The sequence below is a fragment of the Doryrhamphus excisus genome, linkage group LG14 (genome assembly GCF_037039965.1).
Source record: "Doryrhamphus excisus strain RoL-2023G ecotype Guam linkage group LG14, RoL_Dexc_Guam_v1.1, whole genome shotgun sequence".
In the NCBI taxonomy this organism is placed as follows: Eukaryota; Metazoa; Chordata; class Actinopteri; order Syngnathiformes; family Syngnathidae; genus Doryrhamphus; species Doryrhamphus excisus.
The window spans coordinates 8,120,896-8,140,372 of record NC_136370.1 but is presented as its reverse complement, the minus strand read 5'-3'; the positions used below and the strand labels follow the sequence as shown (position 1 = coordinate 8,140,372).

The window sequence follows — 19,477 nt, the reverse complement described above, 5'->3', positions numbered from 1 at the left end:
AATGGCTGGGCATGTCATAATATACACACTATAAGCAGACAATAATGTTATAGTTATCTACTTAAAATAAGACGTGGAAAAGACACGATAAGATAGCTAATAGAAGCTGTCAACAATGGCGTTACATTAATTAACGTACAATTCGTACGGGAAATCAATTTCAGATAGATGTTTTCTTCACTCGGTCGCTTTTACACTGTACTACTTTGCTGTAGCTAGCTTAGGTGCTAGCGTACACACGTGCACAGACGGAATATTACTATTACTATTTTAGTTCTAACCTCAAACGAAGTCCAGACCGTCAAAAAGGGAAACATGAGAACAAAAACATCTTTAAAAACATACAAATGATCGATGTTTCACAATAAACGCAGTTTCCTTTTGGGCATTCCGGTGTGGTCTGTCGACATCGGTAAATAATATGCTTTTATTTTGAAAACTTCCGATATGGGTTTTCAGTTTAAACATGTCCCCATTTGAAGTGTAACCTTGAATTCTGATATATTAGACATCAAAATATTTATATTTTTCAATATTTTTTATTTGTGATAAAACTTTAATGGCTAACAATGATCATGTTTAAAAGAGATATAACGCGCTCATAATTTGGTACCGGAACCATAGAGCGATGCACATTTACCGGGAAGACTTAGAACCAAACACCAAGAGGAGGCTCTAATGCTGATGCAAGTTCAATGAGTGACCAGTCTGTTGCGTTCACACGGTATGTTTACTAACGACATTTCATATTATTTAAGGTTAGCATATGGAGTATATACTATGTATAATAACAGTGTAATTATGTTTAAAATCGTTATCTTAGATAGCGATAGTGACGCTGAGCTACAATCGTAATAGTTAGCTAAATTGGGTGTGTGACTGCTGTGTAATGATCGCATATGGGGAGGTACCTTCTCCTAAATGGGTGGAGATACGTACAGTAATGTTGCACTTATGTAGGAGGAAGACTAATTATTGTCAATTTGTTGACAAGTCTGAGGATGACAGATTGCAAAGGAGACGGGGAAGCAGTCAAGAGTCCCATGGAGCTCTATGAGAAGTTGTCAGAACAAGGAGACAAAGTGAGGACCTTAAAATCTGCAAAAGCTGAGAAAGTAAGTGGCCATACACACCAAGATAACAACAAACAAAGCATTCAAATAGTAATTCTAATAGATAATTCTAATAGAGTTTGTGTTTCTTCAGGCTGAAGTTGACGCCGCGATCCAGTTGCTGCTAAAGTTGAAAATGGACTACAAACAGTTGACAGGTCAGGAATACAAACCTGGCTGTCCACCCTCAGAAAACTCAGCAGAGAATGGCTCCGTAGCAGATGATTGCGATGATGAAGTTAACCCGTGGAATGTCACAACCAGCAACGCTAAGGGTGTCGATTACGACAAACTCATTGGTAAGTTAAAAAAGTAGCTGCTGCAAAAAAGATATAAATGTATGTATTACAATGGAACGTACAAGTCCAAGGAGTGGTCACACTGAAATGAATTATTTACTCAAATTTTGTCATAACGTAGTGATAATAAAGTGGTAATATTCACAGAGAGTTGTACTTTCACCCTGCAAATAATCTGTAATATTAAAACTTTTTTCTCAAAACATTGTAACTCTAATCTCATAGCATTTTTATCTCATAATATTAAGATTGAACTTATTTTCTTGCAATATGTTGACTGATCTGGTAACGTGACTCTTTTTTTCCACAGAAAAACATAATTTACACTATTCCTATTTATTTTGTAATGTTACAGCCCTGCTTTGTTTATCACGGTTAATTGATTCCACACTCAACCGCGATAACTGAATTTTCACAAAGTAGGATTTAATAATATGGAATATTTTCATAGTGGGAGGATAGAAAACTTGTTTTCGACCTGCTAAAAAATGAATTTGAGCTCTGCGGACAAGCAATAACACCCCTATAGTCACCATTCTACTCGTATTTAATGTAGTAGACATGATAAGTGATAACATAATAAATGTGAGTTATTAATGCTGGCTTTGTTAATACCACTTTGCACATCTTATTTTTTTCCTGTAATAATGCAAAAATAGTCTCATAAAATGGTTCCATTTCTCATTAACCCTAATATTTCCTTGTGTTATGACAGCTTGTCTAATTCTCATCCTGCATTATTTCCTTAGTGAGGTTTGGCACGAGTAAAGTTGACCAGGAACTGGTGGACAGAATAGAGAGAGTGTCAGGACAGAAACCGCACCATTTTCTTCGTCGGGGAATCTTCTTCTCACACAGGTTAGCCTTTTTCCCACTTCTGTAACTTATATAAATTTTACCGGAATATGTTGTGATTCAGCAGGCTGACCTTTTCCACGAATGTGATCATCGCTCACAGGATTGTGACACATTGCTGTTGAATCAAGTCACATTGGTGTTTTCGCTGTACTTGCAGAGACATGCATCAAGTTCTGGATGCGTATGAGAAGAAGAAGTCCTTCTTCCTGTACACTGGCAGAGGCCCGTCGTCACAGGCCATGCATGTCGGTCACCTCATCCCCTTCATCTTCACCAAGTGAGTGCTGATGCTAATAAGTAGAATAGAGTTGGGAACAGACAATAGCACACGTCTTTTGTTGAAGATGGCTGCAGGATGTGTTCGACATCCCACTGGTGGTCCAACTGACCGATGATGAGAAGTACCTGTGGAAGGATCTGACGCTAGAACAGTGCCACCAGTTTGCCGTGGAGAACGCCAAGGACATCATTGCCTGTGGTTTCGACATCAACAAGACTTTCATCTTCTCTGATCTCGACTATATGGGGTAACAACACATGACATGCGTCCAATTTACGTTATGTAAATCAGCTTCATTTAACATTGTTTTGTTTCTTGTGCCCATAGAGCTTCACCTGAATTCTACAGGAACGTGGTTAAGGTTGAAAAGCATGTGACATTTAATCAAGTCAAAGGTATCTTTGGCTTTACGGACAGTGACTGCATTGGTAAGGCTCATGGAGAGTGGAAAAAAATAACTTTTATATTAACTCATTGAATCCCAGCCATTTTTCAAATGTCTTATTACTGGCCATTTCTGATGATTTTCATTATTTTTTTAAGGCACACACTATTGTTTTCTTGGGCTATGTAGACATGGTATATACAAAAAACAGATTAGCCTCTCATCTTTAATCAGCAGTAGAATATGGGTAAGTTTCAGCATATATACATTTCAAGCATAACTTTCACTTTGACACAAATTTAGCCATAAATTGGATATTTAGCTAAAATGTCTTAACAACAATGCCACAATATAAACAACACACAAAAATGGTTTTACATGATTTTTTTTTTTTTTTTACACAAATGTACCTCTATGAACTATTTACAATTTTCACATTTGCAACTGCACTTTGTGCATATTCTTATGTGCACATGCACGCATTACGATTTCCCTTCAATGCGTAATTGCCTTCGCGCAACACAGCCAGATGCCTTTTCACTTCCTGGTTGCTGTGCAGCATATATTTCAATGGGAGAGATGCAGGCCGAGTTCTTATAAAATGCACTTCTGCCACATTGTGGTTGCTTAAAACTGCATCAAACATGCTCTCTTCTATTGTAGAGTTGCATCATCACCTCTTGTGCAAAAAAAACCCCATAAAAGACATATGAATACGTATTTAGGAGCAAGCAGTTTGGGTGAAAAAAATGTATAATTACATCTTTATCACATCCGTGGGGTACATACTAATATTTTCAAGTCTCACTTGTTGACATTATACTAATTGTGTCCTGAAAACACTATGTGTGTGGTTGTTTAATGAACATAAATACATAGTGTGCCCAGCCTTATGATGGTGATACTATCACAAAAGTCTCCTATCTCACCAGCTGATTTTGAGTACTTGGCCCAAGAGTCAAAGAATATTTTCCTCAACTCTTAGTAGTATTTTAATATTAAGTAGTAAACTAAATTATTTGTTATCTATCCAGGAAAGATAAGCTTCCCAGCCATCCAGGCGGCCCCATCCTTCAGTAACTCTTTCCCACACATTTTCGGGGACAAAAAGGACATCCAGTGTCTCATCCCGTGTGCCATAGACCAGGTGAAATCAGCATTACACAAACAATTATGGAATCATTTGTTACATTTTGCAACTCTCACCCACCTTAAGGACCCCTACTTCAGAATGACACGTGACGTCGCTCCGAGACTCGGCTATCCCAAACCAGCTCTGTTGCTCTCTACCTTCTTCCCAGCCCTGCAGGGGGCGCAGACAAAGATGAGCGCCAGCGATGCCAATTCCTCCATCTTTCTCACAGACACTGCCAAGCAGATCAAAAACAAGGTCAGCGAAGGGTGAATTTCTTTGAAGTGGTTGTTTTTATGTTGACGGTGGAACTTCAAAACTTCTAAAGTCAAACGCCTCTGATGCTGGTCGTTAAGTCACTAAAAAAGTTGACCTGACCACATATTTCACTAGAGCTTAGATCAGCAGTCATAAGAAGAATTAACGTTGCAAGTTTTGCTTTTTATTTGGCTTTCTTGGGGGGCGTACACATTCCAAAATAAATAGAATCAGCAGGGGAAATCACATTCAAGGTAATTATGATAATACGTAGGCATGTTATGATTTTTTTATTTTATGATATTTTGCTGGACAATAATTCATTCATTTTCTACCGCTTATCCTCACAAGGGTCGCACGGGAAACTGGAGCCTATCCCAGCTGTCTTTGGGCAAGAGGCGGGGTACACCCTGGACTGGTCGCCAGCCAATCACAGGGCACATATAGATAAACAACCATTCACACTCACATTCATACCTATGGACAATTTGGAGTCACCAAATAACCTAGCATGTTTTTGGAATGTGGGAGGAAACCGGGGTCCCCGGATGCACGGGGAGAACATGCAAACTCCAGACTTTCCCTCATTTCATTGGCATACTCATACTTCACTAAACCCGCTTTCTGGAACAAATTGTGTTTGACCTTTGATGTTGAAGTTCCACTGTGCAGTGCAATGGCAATGACATCTAAATAGTGCTCACATGGGTGCTGTGTTTACCACCAGCAGTTTATAGTTATATCAACAATATATACTGTAACTTTGTTTTGTGATAACTCCCAGATCAACAAATATGCCTTCTCGGGGGGAAAAGACACAGTGGAAGAACACCGTAAATATGGTGGCAATGTAGACGTGGATGTCTCCTTCATGTACTTGAGCTTCTTTTTGGAAGATGACGAACAACTGGAGAAGATCAGACAGGTGAGAATGCTGGGGACGATGGCTGACACTAGAAACGCCTCTTTTACACAGATGCTGCAAAAATGTTATTACGGTATACAGAACTGCAACCTCCTAGTCACGTAATATATACCGTAGAGCATATGTTCTTTGGCATATAAATGATAATACAACCATTTCAAAACACACCTTGACCATAAAGAAAGCCAAATTAACTATTTTTTCTTTTAAAATGTACAAAACTAATTATGGGCAGGCCTGCAACACAAACCCATATGATGTTTCTTCTAACATAATGCTGTAGATGAATTTAAATGCAAGAAAATTCAAGTCCCCGCTGTGGAGACCTCACAGAAAAATCTTCAAGTACTGGGTTTATTTAATGAAAAAACATTTATTAATTTAAAGTTCTTGAATGTAAAATGACACCAAAGATGCAGAAAACAGGAAATGTTCAAACTTTCCAACAATGCCATGCCATAGATGGTAAAAAGTGGATGGTATTTCTATTGTTTTAATTGCACGTTCCTACTCTGGTTTCTACAGAGCTGTACCATGGGAGTGAAAAAACTATTCCCGTCCTTGAACTTATCATACATTGTGTTTATCATTCCTTCCTGCTGCATCCTCATCACATTCCTCCCCGTCAACTCCTCCTCTGTCTTTTTTTAGGACTACACAAGTGGTGCACTCCTAACCGGAGAACTGAAGAAGATTTTGATCGAAACTCTGCAGCCCCTTATTGCCAAGCATCAGGAGCAACGCAAGCAAATCACGGATGAGACTGTAAAGCAGTTCATGACACCCAGGCCTCTCAATTTTAAACTCTAGCTTGCTTTAAATAACAAATATAATGGCAAATTGTGTTATTACTGGCAGAAGGAACACAACAGTTTGGCGTCTATGTGGGTTGGCAAAGTGGTCATTTACACTGTACTGTCAAATGACATGTGCCTCTGTGTCATATTAAGCATTGCAATGACCTCTTGCTGCTTGTCATGCATCACCTGACTATTTAAAACTGGGAAATATGAAGTAGGACAGTTATTGTTATTGTCAAATCAGAATACTTAAGGGACCTTTACTTGTCACCTTTCTCAAGGGCACTAAATCATGTCATCAACAGGCATGCCGTGTCTTAATGTGTCTTTTTTATATATATATACTTGAACTACCCACCTGTCCAGAACAATATGCCGCATCCCAGCATCAGTGTTGATATTTAACAACCTTTTACACATCACCCCAGGTAAACGGCTGTAAATGATTGCAATAAAATGTCGGAATACCACTTAGCATGATATTATTACTATCTTCATCCACTGTGGAACACATACACAACAATGGACGTGCAGCGATACAATGGGAGAAAGTATTGCCGATGTGATTTTTTTCAAAGAGGCATTTTTGTGATACAGATGCATTACTTTTGAACTGCCAGACGCTTTACTTTGACCTTTAACTTTATTCTGACCTAAACACATCAACAATGAAGCTACTGAGTCTCTAGTCCTTTCAGCGTCAAAACAAAACTTCATCATTGTCACTACAAAATGGTGAGATGCATTGAGGGGCACTCCGAACACAAAATGTTTATTATATGTATGCTTTGGTTCAAATAAACAGAAAGTAGAATTTGCTGCATCTTTGTACGCTTGGAAATCCTAGAAAAACTGAAAATGTGCATTCAACTGAAGTTACAAGCAAAGACAAACTTTTGGTGTGGCCTCTTCTAAGTATAAAATTATGATAAAATTCTGCCAAGATATGTTAAACAATTCCTACTTTTCACATGGAGACATTTTTTTTATATTTGGCTAAGAAGCTATGGTGTCTTTCCTAACTATTTGACTATTTTTGGTTACACAGTGTCCTTCAATCATTTCCCAAGGAAGTGGAAGCAGTGACCTGAACAGCAATGGGGTCCTGCTTATGCATGACCGTTCTTTGGACTGTTACATACAATATACATGTTGAAATATAACGATATGTGTAATGTATGTGTATGAGATATTACTAGCTAGACTTTGGTCTTTTTTGAATTGCCACCGACCTCGTGATCTTTAAAACTTCTCACACTATTTATTCCCACATAGAGAAAATCCACTTGACTCGGTACACTTTAAACTAGAGCAGTATCAGCGCCAGTATTAAACTGGCGCAGGTGTACCTAATGACGTGGCCGTGGAGGAGCACATCATCGCAATTGCAACGCACCTCGCTGACCCCTGCCTAATATTTAGCTGCTCATACACAACGAAGACGTCAGCCGCGATAGCAATGTTGGTTTTAGGATGGTTGTGATTTGAAACCCCACTCGACCCGGGCAAGCTGCTTTCGCCGCCAGCAGCCAATGCGAGCGAGGGGCGGCCAGTGCGAGTCAGGGGAGTTGTCTTCCACCCAGACAGCGGATTGGACTGCCTTAAAAAGGGCAAACACGCGTCTACGTTTTTTCTACATCGAGCACCCGCCTCCTACTCCTCTTGACGACCAGAAATAGAAAAGCTTTAGTAGACACAAGTCAAGTAGCTAAATAACACGTTTAGTCCTCGTTCGCGTCAACAGTTTTGCTAGCATAGCTTTAGCTTCGGCATCACCGACTCAGCGGAGTTAGCTTTAGCCGGAGGTTGGGGGGTGTTGTCAACAAACTCATCCGGACAAAAACATTGTTTGTAGCAAAAGTAGAGGGCGAACCGGTCAGCGAATCGTCAAATCGGTATAATAAGTTGTACCTTCGAGGGAATGGCACTGGACTTCGCCGCGGGCTGCGTGGGAGGTAAGTCAGGGCAGCTAGCCAAACACTGCCGCTAGCTTAGTCGCCACGTTAACCAGGTTACCGTGTTTATGCTAACTGATAGTTTTTTTTCTTTTAGTACGTCAAAATGGGTCACAACTGTGGGTTTTAGCACGATTGTCATGTTTAGAATGGTACATGTCATTTTATACAAAAACGAGGTCTATAGAGGAGTAAGATAAAGCGCCGGAAGCGCTAATGGCTTGTCAGGTTGCATTCCACAACCATACCTGTCACGTATAGGAGTGACTCCGACTGACTGGTTGACATGCAATGAAATGCACATTATAGTCCAAAGAGTGGATGTTCTAGTTTAATTGTGTACAATTTAACAAATTATAGTGGGGGAACGTTACATTAACGTCAACTGTGGCTTGCGCTTTTTAAAAAAATCACTTCCGGGTTTGTGCCATTTATTGTAATCTTCTCTCCTATTTCAAACATGCAGAACAGTTACAGTGATGCCCCAAGGTCTAGGACAAAGTCACATTATGTTGCCTGGATTCCACGAATACAGAACCAATGTACACAAATGTCTCTAAAACACTGTTAAAAATTGCGCTTTTTGACATGACAACTTGAACAAAGCAAAGAAGAAAATATGTCCGGTCATGGGACAGATGAGTCAGTATATTTCATAGATGTGTTCCGGAAGGTTTTTCTGCAAGATGAACGGTGAGATCATGACCACAGAAGAAAATAATGTCCAGGCATTGCCAAAAGATAACTCATTGCATCCAGTCAGATTTTTTTCAAATGTCATTTGCCACAAAATAAAGTTGGCCCTACCTGCTCGCCATAGCTCAAACACATTATAATGGGACTACTTGTCAATTTAACTTGTCGTTAGCGTCACTTACTGTGCGGATATCTATGCATCGTAATTCCACTTCTGGTCTGCCAGAGAAGAGTAGTAGGGGGGATTAGTGTTACTTTGTCCTATATTTAGATAGTTGTCTCCTTCTACATAGTCTTTCAAAAAAGCAACAAATCTTATTGGATCGCAACAAACTCTATATAGATTAAAGAATATTTAATAGTGATTAATCCACAGCAGCACTGTGAATAATCTGATTAAGCATTGCAATTGCTTGACAGTTTTAGATCCTGATAACATTTCTACTTCATTACTTTTCATTTTTACCATAATTCTCATGAGGATTGCTGTAGTACTCCATTGTGGTCTGTGATTCACAGTATTTATTTTGTTTTACTTGAGTTACAAAGTGGTTCCCATCACGGCCGCAAATGACTTAGTTAAGGTTAAAGAGGACAATGGTTGTGTAGGGTTGGAATAGTTGAAGCTAAATTGAAGAGGTGGAGATGTTTGCATAATAGAAATTTTGGCTTCCCGATTTCTGTTGTCAGCAACTTGACAAGTTTTGCCAACTCCAGCCGTGGGCATCATTGAATACTGCTTGAGGATGACATGCTAACTTTAGCAAACTGCCACAGTGATGTCTTTTACTTATGACTTTAAATCGCCTACCTGTTTTTCCAGGTGCTGCTGGTGTTCTGGTTGGCCATCCATTTGACACAGTGAAGGTGGGTTGTCCCCTCCATTGCGTGAGCTCCTTCAAGGCTCGGTTGTGATGCGTTCCGATGTTGACCATTTCAATGTGGTCTTAAAATCTAAACATTCAGTCTTGAACATAACCATGCAAGAGAGATTAGTCTAGAACAACTATGATGACTTTACTATAAGAACGATTCCTCCAAAATCCACAGAATACGTAGCAAAGACTAAATATTTGTGCTTGTTTACTTTATTCCCAACCACTGTGTACATGGGAAAGAGACATCTGGACAAGCATTGAAGAAGTACGGTTCAGTTGTACTGCTACAACAATAATTTCATCAATCTGTCAAATAAGGAAGTAAGTTGATTCATTATATCAACAAATATTAATAATATCAACAACCGACTTTTTCAGTTTAGATTACAGTGGAACAATCCCTTCTGGCATGCTGCATGCTCAACATCTCATTAGTTTGTTGTTTTACTGCAAGAAATATAAATAATCTGTTCCAAGAATTTACATTTTGCACAGTTGGATCTGTAGAGGGTTCTAAGAAGAAACGAGAGTGAGCCAAAAAAATCGAGTAGCTTACTCTATCAGCAAGACCTCTCCTAGTGTGCCATTGCTGCTGAGGTTGGACGCAGTAAGACTATCATTTGAAACGTCTTCAAAGATCCTGAGGTTTACAGAACAAAAAAAGTCTAGTGGTTGACCCAAAAAATGTTCACTGGCCAAAGTATCCACTGTCTGCCAAGACACAGGACAATCCTAGGCCCAAATGAAGGTTGTTACAATCAGACGGCATCTGCGAGAGAAGTGTTTTAAGAACAGAAATGTCTTGATTCCACCCAAGATGTTTTCCACACGGAACAGTGGAGAGGGCGCCATGATCTGGGGTGCTTTTTCCTTCAGTGAAACAATAGAGTTTCAGGTTATGCAGGGGTGTCAAATGGCAGCTGGCTATGTGGAGAGGTTGCAGGGGTGTATCCCTCATGAATGAAGGCCCTCGTCTGTGTGATAATTAGTGGGTTTTTCAACAGGATGACAATGCTGTTCACAGTACCACCTGACAAAGTACTTCCTCCACAGTAGTCACCTGGAAACGCTGGCATCAATCATGCCCAAACAAATTTTTGAGGTGGTTAATAAGAACGGCGCAGCTACTCATTACTGAGTCCCTTTTTGAATGTTTTATTTTTTTTTCAAGCTATGGTCTCAGCAGATCAAAAGTTTATTTCAGTTCAATGCTTGTTTGCAATAAATTGCTTATTCAAACATTTTTATTGTTTCACTCCCATTTTGCCTTTTTAAATGTTATACTTAGAACCTCCTCAGGATACAGGGTCTTAAAATTTTGATCAGGAGTATATTTACCTTAAGGGTGGCGCACCAAGCATTGTATAAAAACAAAAGAAAAAATGTTGTCAGAATTCTTCCACTACTTCGGTAATGTCTTGCGTGGTACATGTTTTTTTTTTCTTGCCATCTTTTGAGGCATATTTGTCACTGGAAAAACAAACAAACATGGTAACATTTCTAATTGTACGACTCTGTGGCTCTTTGACTTAAGTGTGTTACGCAAAAGCCAAAGCAAAAAATATAATTATCAACTGAAGTCTGTTGTCATGTGTGACTTTTTTTTACTTTGAATTTAGAGGTTCCACTGTATTTAATATACATAAAGGCCATCCAAGTACTAAAAAAATTTCAAATTTTATTTTTTAATGTATTTGCTTTAAAAACAACATACATCAAAGTCCATCATAGAAAAATAATAGAATAGAAGAATGTGAATAAAATCTGAGGCCGTACTGGGAATTTTATACTGGTTATAGTACAATTTTCGCTTCCACATTGTGTGTGTCTGACACATTGCATTGGGTTGGAGGTAATCCTACTAGTTGGACAACATCATAGCAGCATGGTGAATGTTGTGACTTTTCAATGTCATTATTTTCTCCATGTGCTGCTGTTGTCTGCTTGTGGGAGGGAGCTGGGGGGGGGGCTGTCTTTAACAGCAACAGTGTCACTGTGTTGTAGATGAGAGAGAGAGAGAGAAATAAACAACCTCTCCACGGATATGTGACCTAGTAAGTAACGTCAAGGTCTTTCTTTCTCTCCCTCTTATGTCTTGTCTTTAAAAATAAACAAAACACTGAAGACGTTTTTGTGAGCACGTTTTGCACGCAAATACTGTTTCTTACCCCATTTGTCTTGCTTGTATTGTAATGTGATGTTGCTGACACTAACCAAACCACACTCATCCTCAGGTGCGGCTTCAGGTACAAAATGCGGACAAACCTTTATACCGAGGGACATACCATTGTTTCCAGTCCATTGTGCGCCAGGAGTCGGTAAGCTTCTTTACTAAATGTTGTGAAATCCCTCGTGAAAAAAAAATGTCACAGGCGTTTGCAGTTTAACTACAGAGTAGCCATTGACTTTGGCCTCCTGTCCTCCAAAATCAAGAGTCCACTTGCAGTCTCATGGAGGCCTAATTAAAGTGTCTGTCCCAATGTCGTGTTAAACACAGCCAGCATGTTCAAGGCATATCGGGGTTGCTGAGGGTAAAAGGGGGTGGAGGTGTCTCTTTTCCTACACCACAGGAGCCATTCCCCTGCAAGGGCTAAATTAAGCTTTGGACGCCACTGACACTAAAGTCAGCACTAGGAACCCACATTTGACTAATATTGGGAACATTATTTTTTACATTTTTTTTAAAATTGTATTTGAATGGCATAGGAACATTTCTCCTACTGAATATTCTGAACTCCTGTTTCTATGCCAATGTGCATCCCAGTCATACCTTAGTGTGTGTGTTATCTAAACTACCCATAGCCCTGAAATAAGTTTGGGATGGCTCGACATGCTCTGTTTCAAAAGGCGTGGTAAAACTGCCCCTTTGTGACGTCACAGAGGGACGGACTTCCTTATATATATAAACTCTGCCCTCCCCCAAGCGCTGCTCTGCTGTTGACTTGCTAGCAATGCCTCGAAAGGGAAAGCCACATTTGTTTACAATTCCTAAAGACGCCACCATCAGGCACAAGTGGTTGGAGTTCATAATTCCCTACAAGCTAAAGAAATGCATTTTAATCTGTCAGCGGCATTTCACCCTGGACGGTTTTGTGAATATGTGCCAGTATGCATTACACTGCTGACGGGTATGTCAAAAAATATGAACTATCCCTTTAAATAGTGCACTCCAATGACCATCAAATTCCTGTCCTTTAGGAAGTTCCTAGATGGTCGTGATTCATTCATGGGCTTGGCAAGTGACAAATATTTGAGCCTGGGCGAGTGCTCTTGTTACTCTTGGCTCCGTTTCTCCTTGAGGCGTTAGCATTGGTGGTGTTGGAGCCATGCTGCCAGTCTGTGGTTCCAGTACATGGATCATAATAAAAACAAGCCAAATCGTAGCTGAGGGATGTCAGTGGGTGGTTATATATCTAATAGGAACAAAGCCCTTTGTGTTTTAAAAAAAATGAAATAAAAATAAGCTGATTGAATTGTCTAACTTCTGTACTTACACTTGCTATGGACTCTGCATATTTAGTTCCATTACTGTCTTACCACTTAGTAGAAATGATTGTAGTATTTACTTGCTTCCACTTATTTTTAATTGTGAACTGCAACCACAGGGAGTTGCCTCCCTTTTCCATTACGCAGCCATGATGGTGACGATGGAGGATGGTTAGGCTCAATCGAGGAATAAAACCGATCCAGCATCTGCATCTAATAGCAGTGTATCAAAGCTGGAGGCATATTAGCATCCGTAGCCAAAAGAGTATCAGCAAACTTAACTCCTGCACTATAGCCGTCCTCCACCCTCCACGCACACACAAGCATTCCACCCGACATGTTCACGGCCACACAGAATAGTCAGTCATCACAAACTCTTAATTACGTCTGGGTTGGTACAATGACATACTTGCTTGTGGAGAAGAGTTTATTATAGCCTGGTGTCAAATCAACAAAGCCAACATAGTGACCCGGACGTTATGTGTGAGGGGAAGCGTTCTATGTAGTATGACTGTATGACTGTCTGGTGAAGCTGGGAAGGCGTCATGGTTGCCATCCACAGTAACATTTAGTTCCCCAGCTCCTGTCAGATATGTAAATGCATTGTAACGCACCTTTGTACTCAAAATGTTAAGTGGAAGTGTGCAAACACACAAGTTTGTTTTATCTGGTAATTATCCTGAGTGGGTGGGAAAAGGAAGTGTCTTTTGAGTGATGAGTGATGTTGTTTATATAACCAAGTAGACATTAGCGTCTCCTCCAGGAGAGAACAATAATGAAATATTTCATTAATTTTCTACCGCTTTTCCTCACGAGGATTGCGGGGGGTGCTGGAGCCTATCCCAGCTGTCTTTGGGCCAGAGGCGGGGTACACCCTGGACTGGTGGCCAGCCAATCACAAGGCACATATAGACAAACAACCATTCACACTCATTCATACCTATGGACAATTTGGAGTCGCATGTTTTTGGAATGTGGGAGGAAACCGGAGTACCCGGAGAAAACCCACACATGCACGGGGAGAACATGCAAACTCCACACAGAGATGGCAGAGGGTGGAATCGAACCCTGGTCCTCCTAGCTGTGAGGTCTGCGCGCTAACCACTTTCCGCCGTGCCGCCTAATGAAATATTTATTGTATAAAAAAATAAAAATCTTGTCAATCATGTGAATAGAATGTCAACACCCCCACATGGTGTGTAAATGATGTTTGTCCCTGGTTAAATGTCAGTGTTTTGCCATTGTTGTCTCAACAACACAAGTCACGTGTGTGCATTCCACAGACGCTGGGTCTCTACAAAGGTCTCGGCTCACCCATGATGGGCCTCACCTTCATCAACGCCATAGTTTTCGGCGTGCAGGGCAACGCCATGCGGAAGCTGGGCTGCGACACGCCTCTTAACCAGTTCCTGGCAGGAGCCTCGGCGGGAGCCATCCAGTGCATCATCTGCTGCCCCATGGAGCTCGCCAAGACGCGCATGCAGATGCAAGGCACCGGGGAGAAGAAGTCCAAGAGGAAGATGTACAAGAACTCGCTGGACTGCCTGCTGAGAATCTACAACAAGGAGGGCATCCGAGGTATCAACCGCGGCATGGTGACCACGCTGATCCGCGAGACGCCGGGTTTTGGTGTCTATTTCCTGACGTACGATGTGCTGACGCGCTCCCTGGGCTGCGAGCCGGAAGACCCTTACATGATCCCCAAGCTGCTGTTCGCCGGCGGAATGTCTGGCATCGCCTCGTGGCTTTCCACCTACCCCGTAGACGTCATCAAGTCCCGCTTGCAGGCCGACGGCGTGGGTGGCGTCAACCGCTACAGCGGCATCGCAGACTGCGTGCGGCAGAGCGTGCGCAAGGAGGGCTGGCGGGTGTTCACGCGTGGCCTCACGTCTACACTGCTGCGTGCCTTTCCGGTCAACGCCACCACCTTTGCCACGGTGACTCTCTTCCTGCTGTACATGCGCAAGGATGAGGAGTGCGTCATGAAAGCCTCCGAGCCGCAGGCCGCGCCACTGCAGCCGCTACAGACGCAGACTCAAGCCACGAGCATCTAAAGCTGTTCACTGTGACCCGCTCGCTGACGTCCACTATCAAAGGAAGGCGGAATATTGAATAACGATACATTACCATAAAAGCTGCACTTGTACATACAGTGTGTTTTTATATACTTCTTTTTAATGTCACTAACGAACCCTGTTCGCAACAGGAGTTACCGGAATGGACAGCAACGGTTCCACATGTCCAAAAATGTGTCTTAATGTGTGGAATTGAACACGAGCATAAACTGCCTTGTGGTGTCAAACAGCACCTGAGCATTTTTTAACCAAATGAATACAACGCCTTTCATGTACATGGTTGTAAATATTACATGTGTCGTTGTGTTTGTCATAGGAATGGAATGATTCAAGGTGTCATCTTTAGTTATGTATTACTTTTAGTCATTTGGCAATCATCCACTTATTTACTCCTGATTCTGTCCCTATGAGCCAAAATTCTGTTACAATGTCAAAGCACAACTCATAGTGCAGTGTTAAGCACATTGTCCCCTCCAGGAGGTGCTGTTCTTCGCTGTTTGCTGCTTGCCTACAAACCCAAGCAGAGAAAGTAACAGCTGCTGCTTTTTTGACACTTGAAGCTGCTGTTTTAAAGTGATTCTATTTTTAGTATTCTAAATAAATATAATAAAAGCAATCAGTAATACTGTTAAATCAAAAATATGTTTATTTTTTACATGAGATGAAATTGTTTTCCTCGGGTGTTTTAATGTCACATCTGCCATTGTCTTCAATCATCTAAATGTCCTTCTGAAAAAATAACCTGTCATCTTATTTCCTTTTGGAAATGATTTGCTGCAGTCATCTGTTGAAAAGATGTGCAGTTCAATGTCATGTAAATTTGACACATGCTGATCTTTGATGTTTCGAAAAGGATCTACTTCATGAATGTATCATTTTCTCTGTTCTGTAAGTGCAGTGTTTTGCACCAAAGCCGTTCAAGTGCCATGAGAATGAATGGTTGAAATAAAAGTGATGACTACTAATTCTGAAATGTATTTTTGTTTATTGAAAAAATATATGTCATGATACTGTAACATTATACTTTTAGTTTGCTATTGTTAATGTAATACCTACAATACTTGAGTTAGTTTTGTAATTAGTTCTCACATTTGTATTGCTCCAATAATTCTTAGCCATTGGCATTTATTTAATTTTATTAGTGGGTTTGATTACTACAGTACTGTAGTAAGTCATAGCTATTTTTTAAATTTTTCATCTTTACTTTTTATGCTATACTAATTAATTTGGTGATTTATATATCACAACCATAAAATGATTTAAAAAATGTTCACTATTTTTTAGTTTTACCGATTCAATTATTACATTACATTAAATATTACATATTTCATTATTTGTAATAATTTGGAGGATTTATTGAATATCGTTCCATGAAAACTACTACTGATAACAGGATTTAAAAAATGTACTTTTTAAAATACATATATAAAATTAGAAATAGAACAACACAAACATAATATACGTTTGCGCAGGAACAACACTGACCCCTAATGGTTGCTTACAAAAATAGCACTTTATCAACAGGATTTAACATTGATTGTGATGTACATTCTTGAGACTTTAAAGGAAAATTTGACATTTGGGGGGAATTTTGCCCATCATCCACAATTCTTATGCGAAACATGAACATATGTCTCTTTTCTATGCATTCTAAAGATATAAAAACAGCTAAAAAGAGGCAGCTAAGAATGCACGTAATGGGACACATAAATAAAAAACTCCAAAAACTGACAACAATACTCCATTTACAGAATGTAATGTGCACAGTAACAGAACTACAGCGATGTTGTTATCATTAACATTGTTATACCGAAGAATTAGTTAATGGCGTAGTCACCTCACCACAACACACCGGCTAGCTACAAGCCGGCTAGCGACTAGTTTCACCACAGCTCTCGATGCCTCAGGCCATTACCAAACGGTAGTGCTGTTTTTGACTTGTTGCTGATATGTGAAATCATAATATGCCATCCAAGTATTACATGTTATCATGAATGTACCTGTTACTACAATGTCACACAATATATATATATATATATAAAAGAATAACACCTTTTTGGAGGTGTTTTAATATTGGGTTTCTAGGTGGAATAGTTGTGTTCTATTATGTGCATTAATTAACTGCCTATTTTTATAGCTCTTTTTATATCTTTAGAATGCACAGAAACAAAAGACCTGTGTTCATGTCTTATAAGGATTGGACAAAATTCCAAAAAAAGGTGAAGTATTCCTTTAAATGTACATTTCCGTTATTATGACAAATATTTTTAATTTGATAAATATTGGTATGTTTTGGCATTATTAATAAAATAAATTCTCCATTAAATAAATATACTCCTTAGAGCAGAATGTACAAGAAATATACGCCAGAAGCAAGCTGGTCCCATCCAATTTCATTCATTCATTCATTTTCTACCGCTTTTCCTCACGAGGGTCGCGGGGGGTGCTGGAGCCTATCCCAGCTGTCTTCGGGCGTAAGGCGGGGTACACCCTGGACTGGTCGCCAGCCAATCACAGGGCACATATAGACAAACAACCATTCACACTCACATTCATACCTATGGACAATTTGGAGTCGCCAATTAACCTTTTTGGAATGTGGGAGGAAACCGGAGTACCCGGAGAAAACCCACGCATGCACGGAGAGAACATGCAAACTCCACACAGAGATGGCCGAGGGTGGAATTGAACCCTGGTCTCCTAGTTGTGAGGTCTGCGTGCTAACCACTCGACCACCGTGCCGCCCCCCATCCAATTTGTTGTGCCAATATTTTGAGCTTATGACCTAATGAAGCTCAAAATGCAAAAACTGATCCAGTCCGTGAGTAAAAATGTAGCAGCCATAGCAATGTAAACAAAACAACAACAAATGATTCCCTGAGAGTTTGTATCTGATTCCTACCGCTAGCAGGCTTTTCCTACTTTGTCCATGAGGAAAGAGTCGCAGTCATAGCGCAGGAATCGGTAGATCTCCTCAGCTCTGGCTCGACTCATGCCGCCTCCTTTCTTGATGCTTTCCACTGAGCTGCAGGTACAAGAAGATTTGACACATTTTATTTCAAAATAAAATACTTATTGTTTTTCCTCAATAACCAACAATTTTTGCAGTTGGGGGTTTAGTACCCCCCTGATCCAGAAGATGGTGAAGAAATAATTTTAAAGTTTATTAAGTTGATAAAACTTTTATGGGCGGCTAGTGGTTAGCGCGCAGACCTCACAGCTAGGAGACAAGGGTTCAATTCCACCCTCGGCCATCTCTGTGTGGAGTTTGCATGTTCTCCCCGTGCATGTGTGGGTTTTCTCCGGGTACTCCGGTTTCCTCCCACATTCCAAAAACATGCTAGGTTAATTGGTCACTCCAAATTGTCCATAGGTATGAATGTGAGTGTGAATGGTTGTTTGTCTTTATGTGCCCTGTGATTGGCTGAAATTAATGAAAAAGAATGAATGAATGAAAACTTTTATGATAGTGACAGTTTGACACTGGAACAGATTACTTCTGTCAACATTATTTCCGATGGGAACATTTGCAATAATACCTGTTGATGAGCTGTGCGACCGAGCTGAAGTTGCGGCTCATGTTGAGCGCATGGACGTAGTTGACAGCGGGCAAACTCAAGTACAGCTGCAGGGCCTGCTGCCTGTGCTGGTCTTTAACCTCCCCTGGTGGTGAAACGATGCCCTGGCCTTTGCGCCTCTCCAGCTCCGCCAGCTCGACCAGCAGGGCGGCGGTCTGTTCGGCGCCGTCACTCCACAGCAAGCGCACACCTGTGTGCACCAGCGCCGCCAGCGTGCTGTCGTAGCAACGAGTGCGCTGGAAGGGGCGGGATGTATCGCCTAGGCAAGGGGACACATGTAAGTAAAAATGACGGCCATATTGTCTTTATATCGCAATGATGACATAGTAAAGTGTGTTTAATGCTTGCCACTTTATTACCTCCACCAAGCACAGCACAAAGTTTTGGCTGGTGTTTTTCACTTGTTGTTCAAAATAACTTGAAAAGCTCTGATTTGATGTGAAATTTTCAGGAATTTGGAGGGGGGGGGGTGATCTGGATCACTGTCTGAATCCAGAAATTTGACAATTTTGGGAATTTGTGCATATAACCAAAAAAAAAAACACCTGTTCAGTACATTTAGCTGTATATATTCCTGGTACATTGTGCTATTATGCTAGGTGTTTGCATGCTAATGTTAACATAACAAGCATGGCTAGTATTCTAGCATTTTTTACTATTTTCATGGGTAGACACATACAGTAATTCAACACTTAGCACTATCATGCTAGGTGTTAGCATGCTAACATTATCATTTTAGCATTGTTAACATGGTAACAGT

The 19,477-nt window shown here is 40.5% G+C and overlaps 4 protein-coding genes and 1 long non-coding RNA gene across 5 annotated transcripts in view; 2 read left to right on the top strand and 3 right to left on the bottom strand.

The window, feature by feature from the left end:
* The window catches only part of wdr25 (WD repeat domain 25), a 59,156-nt gene extending 58,804 nt beyond the window's left edge, over positions 1-352 (bottom strand). The window contains exon 1 of the mRNA XM_078796262.1: positions 282-352. The gene's annotated coding sequence lies outside the window, so the exon portion shown is untranslated. The remainder of the gene's footprint in view (positions 1-281) is intronic.
* Positions 353-577: 225 nt separating this feature from the next.
* wars1 (tryptophanyl-tRNA synthetase 1) lies at positions 578-6,519 on the top strand. The gene is made up of 11 exons (XM_058091473.2): positions 578-724; positions 995-1,115; positions 1,207-1,411; positions 2,161-2,269; positions 2,427-2,546; positions 2,614-2,796; positions 2,877-2,977; positions 3,969-4,081; positions 4,151-4,324; positions 5,109-5,249; positions 5,901-6,519. Exons 1-11 carry the CDS (start codon positions 696-698, stop codon positions 6,057-6,059), a joined length of 1,455 nt encoding a protein of 484 aa, XP_057947456.2. The 5' UTR covers positions 578-695; the 3' UTR covers positions 6,060-6,519.
* A 986-nt stretch (positions 6,520-7,505) lies between these two features.
* slc25a29l (solute carrier family 25 member 29-like) lies at positions 7,506-16,104 on the top strand. Its single transcript, XM_058091481.2, has 4 exons — positions 7,506-8,004; positions 9,524-9,567; positions 11,813-11,896; positions 14,348-16,104. Exons 1-4 carry the CDS (start codon positions 7,971-7,973, stop codon positions 15,116-15,118), a joined length of 933 nt encoding a protein of 310 aa, XP_057947464.2. The 5' UTR covers positions 7,506-7,970; the 3' UTR covers positions 15,119-16,104.
* A 1,427-nt stretch (positions 16,105-17,531) lies between these two features.
* Positions 17,532-19,477, bottom strand: part of LOC144901707 (uncharacterized) — a 59,845-nt gene continuing 57,899 nt past the window's right edge. The window contains exon 2 of the long non-coding RNA XR_013629771.1: positions 17,532-17,697. This is a non-coding gene — a long non-coding RNA (uncharacterized LOC144901707). The remainder of the gene's footprint in view (positions 17,698-19,477) is intronic.
* fancm (FA complementation group M) overlaps positions 17,532-19,477 on the bottom strand; it is a 42,925-nt gene continuing 40,979 nt past the window's right edge. Inside the window, exons 23-24 of the mRNA XM_078796267.1 lie at positions 18,679-18,976; positions 17,532-18,164 (exon numbers count right to left, since the gene is read on the bottom strand). Coding sequence (XP_078652393.1) covers positions 18,044-18,164; positions 18,679-18,976 — 419 coding nt within the window. The 3' untranslated portion in view covers positions 17,532-18,043. The remainder of the gene's footprint in view (positions 18,165-18,678; positions 18,977-19,477) is intronic.

Bases quoted from the DNA above. Each gene is read 5' to 3' on its own strand.
- wars1 (XM_058091473.2), top strand. From the start codon at position 696: ATGAGTGACCAGTCTGTTGCGTTCACACG. The intron at 2,270-2,426 runs GTTAGCCTTTTT...CTGTACTTGCAG, and splicing joins GGAATCTTCTTCTCACACAG to AGACATGCATCAAGTTCTGG. The intron at 4,082-4,150 runs GTGAAATCAGCA...ACCCACCTTAAG, and splicing joins TCCCGTGTGCCATAGACCAG to GACCCCTACTTCAGAATGAC.
- slc25a29l (XM_058091481.2), top strand. From the start codon at position 7,971: ATGGCACTGGACTTCGCCGCGGGCTGCGTGGGAG. The intron at 9,568-11,812 runs GTGGGTTGTCCC...ACTCATCCTCAG, and splicing joins ATCCATTTGACACAGTGAAG to GTGCGGCTTCAGGTACAAAA. The intron at 11,897-14,347 runs GTAAGCTTCTTT...TGCATTCCACAG, and splicing joins CCATTGTGCGCCAGGAGTCG to ACGCTGGGTCTCTACAAAGG.